The sequence below is a fragment of the Eutrigla gurnardus genome (genome assembly GCF_963514095.1).
Source record: "Eutrigla gurnardus genome assembly, chromosome: 12".
Classification (NCBI taxonomy): Eukaryota; Metazoa; Chordata; class Actinopteri; order Perciformes; family Triglidae; genus Eutrigla; species Eutrigla gurnardus.
The window spans coordinates 10,013,737-10,025,856 of record NC_139926.1 but is presented as its reverse complement, the minus strand read 5'-3'; the positions used below and the strand labels follow the sequence as shown (position 1 = coordinate 10,025,856).

The 12,120-nt window shown below is 40.4% G+C and overlaps 1 protein-coding gene across 1 annotated transcript in view; it reads left to right on the top strand.

The window, feature by feature from the left end:
- Positions 1-12,120, top strand: part of cntnap5a (contactin associated protein family member 5a) — a 100,139-nt gene that overhangs the window by 29,084 nt on the left and 58,935 nt on the right. The window contains exons 4-7 of the mRNA XM_084022448.1: positions 1,868-2,015; positions 5,793-5,996; positions 6,632-6,816; positions 9,560-9,703. Of these exons, the coding sequence (XP_083878574.1) occupies positions 1,868-2,015; positions 5,793-5,996; positions 6,632-6,816; positions 9,560-9,703 (681 nt within the window). The remainder of the gene's footprint in view (positions 1-1,867; positions 2,016-5,792; positions 5,997-6,631; positions 6,817-9,559; positions 9,704-12,120) is intronic.

Below are 12,120 nucleotides of genomic sequence, written 5' to 3'. Positions count from 1 at the left end.
GTCATGTTTCCTCCAGTGCAGTGCATGCTGGTATATAATGCTCGGTTAGTGACCATCGGTTGTACACTCCTTTTTTAAGAGGAATTGTGGGATATTTCCACTATTGTTCCACCAGTCTGAAGTAAACAGTGGAAAACAGCGACACTTCAGTTTAAATTGACTCCAATACGAGACTTGGTTAAATCTTTGTCTTTGAATAATGATGTATTTGAAGTTGTAAAATGTAATATTATAATATTACTTACCTTTGGGTTATTTTATTTGTCACATCAAACCCTGTTGTATGTTGTATTTTTGGTGGAGTTTAGTAGGACATTTTATCTCACCCATGCAAACCTATACCATGCGCTAAATCGACCCAGATTTAACAACAGTTAACAGTTGTTTAATAACAGTTTAGTTTATTTAACTGGAGGCATTGTTGTATTTCCGTTTATCTTGTCGTCGCTTGTCAGGCCGTTTCAAAGTGGGCGGTGCACCAGTGGGAAGAAGGTGATGTCATGTCCTGGCTTGTCAGTCAAATCAGATTGAAGCACTCAGTCGCAATGAGAAAGGTCAACCCCACTTTAAAAATTTCAGATTTCTAGTGCGGAACAATCAAACCTTCTTCTATTGCAGTAAAGTCAGGAAATGGCAAGGTCACAGTCAGAACCCTGCATTTAAAACACTTTGATTTCTGTTTTTTTTTTTGGGCAGTTGAAAGCATTTGGAAAACGTGAATAAGAAAAAGTGTCGTGAATATGTATGTTTAGTTTTTTTCTCAAGGCCAATGTGATTCTCATACTTCGCTTGCTCTAAAAGCTGTTTTAAGTGCTAAAGTAATACATGTGCTTGGACCGAATGCATAAGCCAGAACGCCGTTTGTTAATCCCTCCTGTGCAGACGTGAATTACAGTGCATGTGTAAATAAACCAGGCTGGTACACATGTGAAGATTCCACTACAAGGCTCTCCTCTCGGTAAATGGCTCAAAATGGGAAAGCAGTGGCATAAATCACAATAACAGCCTTAGCAGTTGCACTGTTGCCTTGATTATCTACCAAGAAGCAGCATCCTGGTTCATTTAATGATGCTCCTGCTTTGCAGCGTTCCGAAGGCGCTGGACAGTCATGTGGGTGCCGCTGGTAATTGTGTCTCCGCTGTTGCGGAAAGTTGAATTATTGGCCTTGTCTGAATGTGTTGGACTGTCAACAAAAGCCCGGAGCTGCGCTGTCAATGATATATATTTTTGCTCCTTCGTAGTAGGAGTCCTTATTGATCTGATATGTCACCTGCCCAGAATCGCTTATGAAGGAGCTGGTAATCAGTCATTTGAGAGGAGAGGCTGTTTGTCTCCCTTTCTGAATCCATCTCTCTTTCTCTGTTTCTTTGTTTATGTCCCCTGGCTTTGTGTGGTGCAGAGTGAAAGTAGAGGAGGGGTGTGGAGTGTAAAAAGAAGAATGACATCTCACAAATGGACTCAGAGGTTTTTGTTTTGGGCCCTGCGGGGGGAAAAAATGATGCGAGAGCACCTATTGCCCCCGGCTGCTTCGGTGGTGGATTATTTTTCTCCCCCACACATGAACGGATATTCTTGTATTTCTACACCACAAGATGATTCTTATCACTTTACATCAAATAGTATGTTCAAGGATGGGAAGAAGACACTGCCCTTGGCTTTGCCTCTTCAGCACTTTGTTGTCGTCTGTGCTTTTTTTCTTCGAGGATTTCGATTTTCTTTTCTTTTCTTGCGCTTATATTTCAAGTATTCAGCTTAATAACAGACCGATGAAAATATTACTATTCATGTTGGATCTGAAGTCATTTTTCTTCTGTTGAGCCTTTGGTCAACCGCAATTAATCTTTGTTCCGTCTTTGCGGTTCTGCAGAGATTTGTCGGGAATGTGAATTCGGAGGCCGTCGTCCAGAACAAGCTGTCCCACCCGGTGAGAACGCGCTTCCTGCGCTTCGTCCCCGTCGACTGGAACCCCAGCGGCTGGATGGGCCTCCGGGTGGAGGTGTACGGCTGCTCCTACAGTGAGTAACACACACATGGCGACCTCGGTACACCGCCGAGAAGGATTTTGGTTCATTTATACATCCACAGCTACACTCTCTTGATGGAGAGTAATGAGAGAGCTATTTTCTCTTCACTGGGTTTCAACACGCCCTTTGATACTCCAGACAGAAGAGAGAGGACCAATCACAAAAACCTGACAGCCAGGGATTGAAACATGTATGCGCCGTAAGGGTCATCCCGTACACAAAAACAACAAAGTGTTGAGTGGAGCTCATTTTCCTGATAGATATTGCTGCAAATTACGGTGTGATTTATAAGGATTATGATGACCTACAAATACACAGTGTGGAGACGGACAAAGGAAAAACATGCCCAATGCAGCTCAGGTCATTACTTTGCTCATACTAATACTGACGTTATTAATACTTACCATCATCACCAACATCATAATTAATATATCCTCGTCTCCTGATATGAAACTTTCATTCAAAAATAGATCAAATCATTGCAGAAATATCTTCAAGAATTAAACATTGTGTTGGTTACTATTAAAATAAACTTACATCATTATGATGCAATAATGCTCTATTCAGTAAAAATGTGTATTTGCAGATAAATTATAACTTCATGATGTGTTCACGATTGTAGTATTTTTGACAGCAATATCAGATATTAGAGAGGGATTTATGACCTAATAACTGTTCATTTTTACTGCACTGTAATCCAATCAGTAGTAGGTGTCAATATATGGAAATTCAGGTAATCAGTATTAGGAAAAATAAATCATATTGTATCATCTCTATTAAAAATAATACAGTAATAAGCTAGCTGCAAGTTGTGGGTTTGTTCTTTACCCACAAGTTTGGAGATGGGATCCTTGGCTGCAGCTGTCTGCACAGCGAAACGTCTTTGAGCTGAACCCAAAGCTGCTCCAAGACTGCTTGACAAGTGAAATAAAGTTAAAGTAGTGAAGCACGCAGCAGATGTGCCTCCCAGACAGAAGAAGTAATCAAGGTCCGGTAGCCGGCATGTGGGAACATTTTCACCTTGGAAGCAGGCAGGTGCACCCAAATGCAGAGACAGCAACAGGCAGTGAATAAACTATTTATTTGACCAAGGAAGCCAGAGCAGACACTCTAGGAAACGAAGGCAGGCAGGTCTCAAGGAGCGACGATGCGAGGAACAAAGGCAAGGCTGACGATGCTGGACACTAAGCATGTGTGCAAGGGACGATATGCATAGGAAACTCAAAACATGAAAAACAACGCATGGGCAAAAACTGCCTCTCACAGGATACGCTGTAAAAATGGACGTAATTAAAAAACACATCCGAAACCACCAAGGAGTCCAACAAACGAGTCCAACGGGTCCACACCAGCCTGTGAAGCATGCCAAGATGCTGCTGTTTCAAGTGCATCGCATGCCGCCTGCGTGTGTTGCCCGAAAATGTTTATCTTGGATGTTTTCAAAGTGGAGTTGTATGAGGTACTTTTCCATAGTTGGTATATTATTAGACAGACAAAATATGTTTCAGACACCTAAATCAATTGATATATTTCTAGTCTTAGCTTAATTTAGAATCTGTGCTAATTTCCCATTTTCAAAAATGGTTCAAGTACTCCAGGAGCTAAACCATGGCTCCCTCACACCTAACCACTGCTAGCAACATGAGGCAGACTGGGGATGAATGTGAGAGAGATATTAAGAATATTTTCACCGCTCTCCGTGGCCTCTTTATCTTTTTGACGGGTAACTGAAGCCGTTATCTGGGCACTCTTCAAAGCTGCCGGGCTACTTTGACAAAGTTTCTCCAAACTCCATCTATTGTAGTTATACACAAACTGACTGAATAAGTACCCCACTTCAAAAAACATCCCTTTAATGCCTCAATAATACCATAAGTAAGCAATTTCTCAAATTAAATTATTGCCCGAAAAAGATTTAACAATAATAGAATGCACTAAAATAATTCCATATTTCCTATCGCCGTGCAAAAACAAAGCGGACCTCTTCGACGGCACAGTGCATGATGAAAAGACACACTGTAACATTCATATCTTGAGCAATACTCCATAAAATGCATGTAATGAGGATTCACTGACACACCTCTCCCACGCGTTGGAAAGCAGCACTAACCAGATGAGCCAGTGGATTAATGCACTGTGAAACACTGTCAGAATATCCCACAATAGTCGGTTTTACGATCCCCAAACAGCACGGCACAGAGTCCATGAATGTTAGATGGGCGGGCATAAAGCGGACGCTGCTTTGCGGATGCACGCGTCTGCTTTTAAACTACCGAAAACACAGAGAGAGTTACGACGTAGCCGCTGAAAGACTGAAGTTACAGTAACTAGTAATCTGCCAAGACGGACTGAGAAAGGTCACATTGCCACGCAGCTCATTCTGCTGCAGTCTAATCTATGCGACAGTGTCTCACTGAAGCAGGATTATATAGAGGTGACACTGAGAGCGCCGGTGAATCTATTCTTCAGGATTCCCTGAAATCAATTGTACATGAATGATGAGGGTGAAACGGGGCGAGGGGAATAGAGATTCCCACCATGCCACACTGCTGTTTTCCTTCCACACTCAGATTGCCGTACAGCTGTGATCAAGAGAGCCGCACGTCTCAAAAGCCGCCTGTAAAAAGGACGATAAACCGCCGCCGCTATCCGGTGTTAACTCCCACCGTTGAAATGCGGCGCTCCTGCTGCTTAAATACATTTTTAATTGTTTTGTTGTTCAGATGCTGAATGGATTATTGTGGTGTTTAAAGAAATAAATAGAATGTATTGCATATTATCGCAGCCAGCAGTTATGTCATGCCTTAAATTAGATGGCGTATTGATCTCCAAAGAGTCGTTGCCGCAGAGTCTAAATCTTGTAGCTCGCGTCGATGGGATCAATACCAAGCCTTAATGCAGCGACGCAATAGACATTTGTTATTTGCCATTAGGGATCGTCTTGTGTTTCAACATGCATGGGATGAAGTAATTAACGGTTGATATAGTAAAGTGAAATGGCTTCGTCTGGCAGATTATTTGGAAAATGAAGAAGCCTGTTAATGTTGCGTTCGGCTCATAAATCGATGCGGGCTAAATTATGAGAGCAATTTTCCAGAGCATGACACGATAGTAACTATACTTTAAAGAACACATAGTGGCCAACACTTTCAATGACGTCCATATCTACAATGCATTATTAACATACATTTACTGAGTATATGCATTATACTCTGCTTAGAGCACTGTATAATTATTGCTATAAGCACTCATAAATATGCATCATTCTTCACACATTTTAAGAATTGTTTAATGAGGTCGAGTATCATAATATAATTGGCCTTGTTGTAATCCATGATAATCACTGTTATAATGCATTATAATGTCATCATTATAAGTTACTATGAGTGGTCATTGTTTGCTTTAAGTAAAATGAAAAAAATAGATATATCTACAGTAACAACACATAAAACAAATAAACGTTAGAATGGACCAAGATCCTTTCAATTCTGAAGTATTATGATATTCATTATTTTGTATGATTGTTTTTATAAGGATGCATGCAGAATTATGAATACTTACAACTGTTGTTGTTATTATTGTTATTATGATTATTAAGATTAAAGTGAAAAAAGGAGATAATAATAAAATATAAATACACATGGACTTTGTAGAAAATATTACCAATTTTGCATGAAAATAATTTAATCCAAACAGAAGAGTAAAATATTTTTCTCCCAATCGGAGCAGTGAAACCAGAGTGTGCGGGTTGTTGTGATTCTCTTTTAGAGTCATACGTGGCAGACTTCGATGGCAGAAGCTCCTTGCTGTATCGGTTCAACCAGAAGTCCATGTCAACGGTGAAGGACGTGATCTCTCTGCGCTTCAAGAGCCATCAGGCCGAGGGTGTCTTACTGCACGGAGAGGGCCAGAGAGGAGACTACATCACCCTGGAGCTTCACCGAGGGAGACTGGACCTCTATCTCAACTTAGGTGAACTGCTCTTTCCCTGCCTCTCTCTCTCCCTCTCCCTCTCCCTCTCAAATGTATTTCCGTTTTTTTTTTTTTTTTCATTTGAACTGAGTCTGAGAGGTATCACTGCAGCGGGTTGGTTTTCATTTGTAAATCTCACCTTACTTCCAACCAGTAATGGTTTTAATACAAATATACCAAAGTTCTGTCTTCACATTTGTCAGCGTGAAGGCAAATAACGAAAGGATGTAGAGGCTCAATTTTCTTCCAGTCACTACATTTCTAAGCAAATGTATTTCTTTACAACAATGTGAAAAAAACAATAATCAACAGCAATCAACAAACTATTACATTTGAAAAGTTTAAACGATATAAAGCAGCAGAATGCTAATTGTTTATTTTTCTGTTTAGAGAGTAATATATTACCCAGATTTAAGCGGCACAGTTGCTGACTTCACACCAATCTATTCTTGTAAACATCATCAAAGTCAATGGATTGGACATAATTGTATATTCATGATAGAGTAATATGTGTTTATAATTGTTTATATATATGATATGGATAGTTACCTGAGCTCTACCTTCACACACAGCTTGACTGTGGAAGATGTGAAGCTGCTCACTGCGCTCCTGTTGTTTTCTCTGCACCTCTACAGACGACAGCAGGCTGAGGTTCAGCAGCGGTCGTGTCGCCGTCACCGTGGGCAGCCTGCTGGACGATCAGCAGTGGCACTCGGTTCACATGGAGCGCTTTAACAAGCAGGTCAACCTCACAGTGGACTACCACACGCAGCACTTCCAGACCAAAGGAGAGGGACACTCGCTGGAGGTGGACTACGAGGTGACTAACATCACTGTTACAACTTCGGAAATGTGAATGCGTGTCGTAATGGATTCATCCAGTGAGGGTCGGATCACTCAATCCTTAATAGCATAGTAATGAGCCTTGGGGCGCTGTAGCAAACCGAGCCATGTCTATGTACTTACTGTAAACCCACTGGGAGGAGGCATGTTTTGATACGACGGCTCTGTTATGATTGATGGAGAAGAGAGAAACAGAAATGTTGCAGTTATTTTTGTTATCTCCGAGGAATAACAGGCTGCCAAGAGGACTGTCAACCTCTACGGGGTTCAGCACAGCATTTAACATTTTGTGACTCCACATCGAATGCTGTGGAAAGTATTAATATTTATACCAGTAAATCTTAAACCTATTCAAATCATATTGAGAGAGATTATTAGGCAGGCCCTCTTACAGTTAAAAAAAACATTAATTAATTCACTCAGCCCCTTCCGTGGACAACGATTGTCCGATCACAGTTTAGCAACGGAGGCATACAGTATAATATGCGTATAATTTATGAAGCGTTCATATCCAATGCATGGGGTATTTTTAAAATGAATCGGCCCGAGAGATTATTTCAGAATCAGCTTTATTTGGCCTACTGTGCGCACACATGCAAGGACAAGCAAGGACTTTCTTTTTGCATCTCTCACATTGTACTTAGCAGAAATGGAAGTTAAAGCGAGAATAATATACAAAATAAGATAAGAAATAAAGAAGTTAAGTCATGTATTCTGCAAATTGTAAACAACATAAATAGCACAAATGAATAATTACTGAATGGATATTTTTTTATATACATCTAAAGATGTCTCTCTACTGTATATACAGTGAGTTATAGTGACATGACATCCATCCATCCATCCATTGTCTACCGCTTATCCTGTATTCCGGGTAGTGACATGACATATACATTAAAAATTAAATTGTGCATTTACACATTTAAAATGATCATGGAGAACGGCAGCCATGGACACTTTGTGTTCGGAGGTATTGACTGTGTATGATGTTAAACTGTATTTGTGTCTGGTTGTTTTGGTGAATGTTGTTCTGTATTTTCAACCAACTCAGGGAGCCGCGGTTAATATGCTAGGTGGCTAGCTAGAGCTGATACAATCTGGGAACCCATTGGCTATTTGTCCGATGATGGATGAGCCTCTGATTGGCTGGTATGTTTAACCTTCGATGGCTGGATTGGTTAGGTTTAGGCACGAGGAGAGAGATTGGTTATTGTATATTATATAGAGTAAGAATATCAGCCAATCAACTTCAGAGGAAGGCGGGTCATGCCTTTGTACTAGTGGGATTTATAATATCAAATAATAAAGTGTATATTTGTAAGGTTCCTGTCTCGAGACCTCTATTTTCCCTTCACTCCTTATTGTTTACAGGCTGATAAGCAACTTGAACTGTGAGTTAAGGAGATGATTTAAAAAGCTAAATCTTCGTCAGACCTTAAATGGTGGGTTGCCAGATTGCATTTCAGCCGGTGTTCTGCCCCTTATGCTCTTGACTCGGACAGCATTCAACCGAAGCCTGCTGGAACGTGATTATTCGATGCCATTCAGTCTAAAAACACAAACCAAAATGCTTCCGATGCCAAAGTCCTGCGTCCAGGTTTTATGTGTGAATGCAGAATCATTTTCAGTTCATAGATATCAGAGATGATAAATTTGTAGCGAGTTGTCATTTCAGCTGCCAAATCTTGCTATTGCCGGTTGCTTCATTCTGCCTCTTTCTGAACACAAGACCCCATTGTTTAAAAATGGACTAAGAATAGCAATTCTGCCACCGATATTATGAACGTGTCACGTGAAAAGGGAAAGCTAAGGCTTGGTTCTTAGAAGTATCACCTTTAGAACTGCTGTTTGAATTTGCATTTGTTGAAATTCAATATGCCTACCTACTCCTGGATTGAACAAATATATGTGAACACCCGGACATTTTCCAGAAAAGGCATTAATCGGCTCCTGTAGCAGCCTCCATTCTTCTGGGAAGGCATTCAAAAACATTTTGGACACTGGCTCCATCCCTTCCATTCAGCCACAAAAGCATTAGCGAGGTCCAACGCTGATGTTGGGTGATGATGGTCTGGCTCACAGTCAAGAGCTCCCAAAGGTGTTCGGAATTAACTGGGGGAGAATAAACCCTGTTCTTTAAGGACCCCTCATTGTGCACATTGGCATTGTCATGTTGAAAAAGGGGAAAATATCTTTCCCAAACTGCTGTAGCGATACGATTTCTCTGTGTTGGAATGAAAAGAAATGCACCAAACCATGAACAACAGGTCCAGACCAGAATACTGTATGCATAACAGTGGCTCTGCAGTGTATGTTTGGATCCAGTGAGTGGGTGTTGTTTTCTCACTAGCTGAATCATTGGCTCAGCGGTTCATGCAGCAACTGGTGAGAATATGTGTGTGCCTGTATCTTGAGACTTGAATGGTTTTCCATACAGTAACGTATATATATATATATAGTGAACTATTTTGTTTTCAGACACACTCCTCTGTTTATTCCTATTTAAATGCATCAGTAGTTTTGACCAGGTGCAATGATTAAATTGTGTGTATATACTGTATGTATGTATATATATATATATATATATATATATATATATATATATATATATATATATATATACACAGTATTCCTTTTTTATGAAAATAACATGCATGTATTTTTGTACTTGTTTATCGAGTGCTAAGAGGTCTACCTATTCTGTTTCCCCTTCATCAAAGCTGAGTTTCGGAGGCATCCCGCTGCCTGGCAAGCCCGGCACCTTTTTGAGGAAGAACTTCCACGGCTGCATGGAAAACCTCTACTACAACGGAATCAATATCATCGATCTGGCAAAGAGACGCAAGCCACAGATACACAGCGTGGTGAGTGTCACGTCCTATCTTCCTTTTCAAATGTGTCCTATATACGCCAATATTTGATTTAAAAACATACATACATAAACACATTCTAGGATTTCTTAAGTCTTATTGTTGAATGTACTGAGCCAGACATGAAACCGTTGAGAAGTCAAGGTAGCTAGTAAATACAGCTGTCAGATAAATCTATTGATGAAAATAAATGCAAAATGTCTAACAGTGGCACTGTCTCAGAGTGACCTCAAATGCATCCTTTCCATATCTGTATCATCATTTCTTTTTATGATAGCAACATAACAGGCACTATATCCGAGATAAGCTATCATTGGCTGATGTGTCGACCTAGTGGTCAGCTCATTTGCTGACAAAGACAAATTCTCTTTGTACCAGGTCAGGAAAAATCTTCAGATTCCCCTGTAGATCCGGGATGTGTCTGTCCTGGGGCTTGGTACGGTCCTTGTGCTTCTCTTCCAGGAATTACCACATTTGAAAGCTCTGAGATCTGAGAAACCACTTTTCCATTTGAAAGGCATCTTACACAGCAGAGAGTCTCCAGGGATGGAAACTGATTTAATGACATTTAAAGCAAGGAAAACGTAACACATGCGGGCACATACACTATGCAGACATATACATATATATTGCTTATTCAGTGTAATTTTGTGGTTTAGCGGTAATGTGCATGGAGATACAGCACAGACTGGAGTCTCTGCTAAGAGTGATCACCAGACATTGAATGAGGTCTTGTCTCCTGTATGACAGAGTTTTTGTTCCATTAACTCAAAAGGTCATCTCACACCGGCAGAGATTGATATAAATGATATAAATATGTTTAGAATCAAATAAAAGTCTACTTAAAGAGCCAAATGTATGTAGATGTTAATATATTCAAATGCAGCTTGTGAGCTGCTGGTTGTCTGTAAATGTAAGATTATATTTAGCATTTTTCATTTTCTGTTCCAACATGCGTACATCCTCCGTGCCAGCGACAGCCGGAGGCCTGAGGAAAATGTATTAAAATTTGGCACAAACGTCCACCAAGACTAGAGATTAACTGATTTTGGTGTCACCTCACAAAAGAAAAACAAAACTCTTTTGGCGATAACGCAAGAATGAATTAGCTAATTACGACCATTCACACAAATGTCTTATAGGATAAAATGAAGTGATGATATTTTGGTCGGACATGGATGTAAACTGCAGACACTGGTTGGCTGATGCATACAAAAAAAAATAATAATAAATGCGTCACTACTGGTCCATACAGTCTCATTCTAAAGAGTATACCATGCTGTGAGGTATTTTAAGCTAAATACAAACAGGTAAACTGCTTAGCCTGTAAATTGTTTCCCTTAGCGTATTTAGTTGTTGATGTAGAAGATGATACAGCGTCTGAGGCCTATGAAAGTGGCTCAGTGGGCCATGATGCCAAAAAAAGTTAAATTATCTGGATCTTCCAGCAATGTTCCTTGGGCAAAATAGAGCAAATGATCTAGCGATTCCTTTAGTGTTTAAGTGTTCGTACTGAAAGTCGATTTACCTAAAAAATATATATATATATATCCACTGAACCACAAATCTCTGTTGCGTAATTTAATTCTATTGGTAAAAGTCTTTCTATGCCACGTGGCTTCATGCGACGGACCCTTGGGAAGTCGTAATTTCCCACTTTGTCCACCTTGTAAATTGTCTTCTAAGCATGGATTGAATTGGATATCAGGAATCTTGGAGTTTTGCTGGTATTGTGGTTTATGAATCCCTAGTCATTGAGATAGTTTACTCAAAGCCACACATGTTAACCTCATGGATGAAAAATCACCGAAGTTATGAGGATACATCACTTGGTGACAATGAATGTCTGTACAAAATATCATAGCAATTCATCCAGTAGTTAGTGAGATATTTCTGTTTGGACTAAAGTGATGGATGACTGTTTCCATTTGCTGTCACATTTTTCTCTTTTGCATTCTGGTCAACTGGAAGGATAGAATAACGTTAGGAAATTGTTACCCTAACTACTATATCATTAAGTCCAAGTGTGTGAATGGATTCTTTTGAAGAGTCAACAACCCCCCTCCCACACACACACACACACACACACACACACACAAATCCGACAGGTTGGCCAAAGACCCACACGCCACATCTCATCTTAGACACCGTCTGCCTTTAAAGTCTGATTGCTGTGTTAAAAGGCCTTCACTGACAACAGAAGCAGTGAGGCTGTCATGATGGGAGCTGTAATGGAATTTCAATGGGACTATCTCCCTGAGGTTGATGGGAGAGAATCACATTGAGAGTCAAGGAGCCGTGATTGCCGTGTGCTGCCCTGCAGGCACGGGGACTAATGGGACTCTGACCTTAGCAGCCACTGCCAGCCTGTGTTTGAACGTACCTAACACAACCTCTGCTCTAGACAGAAT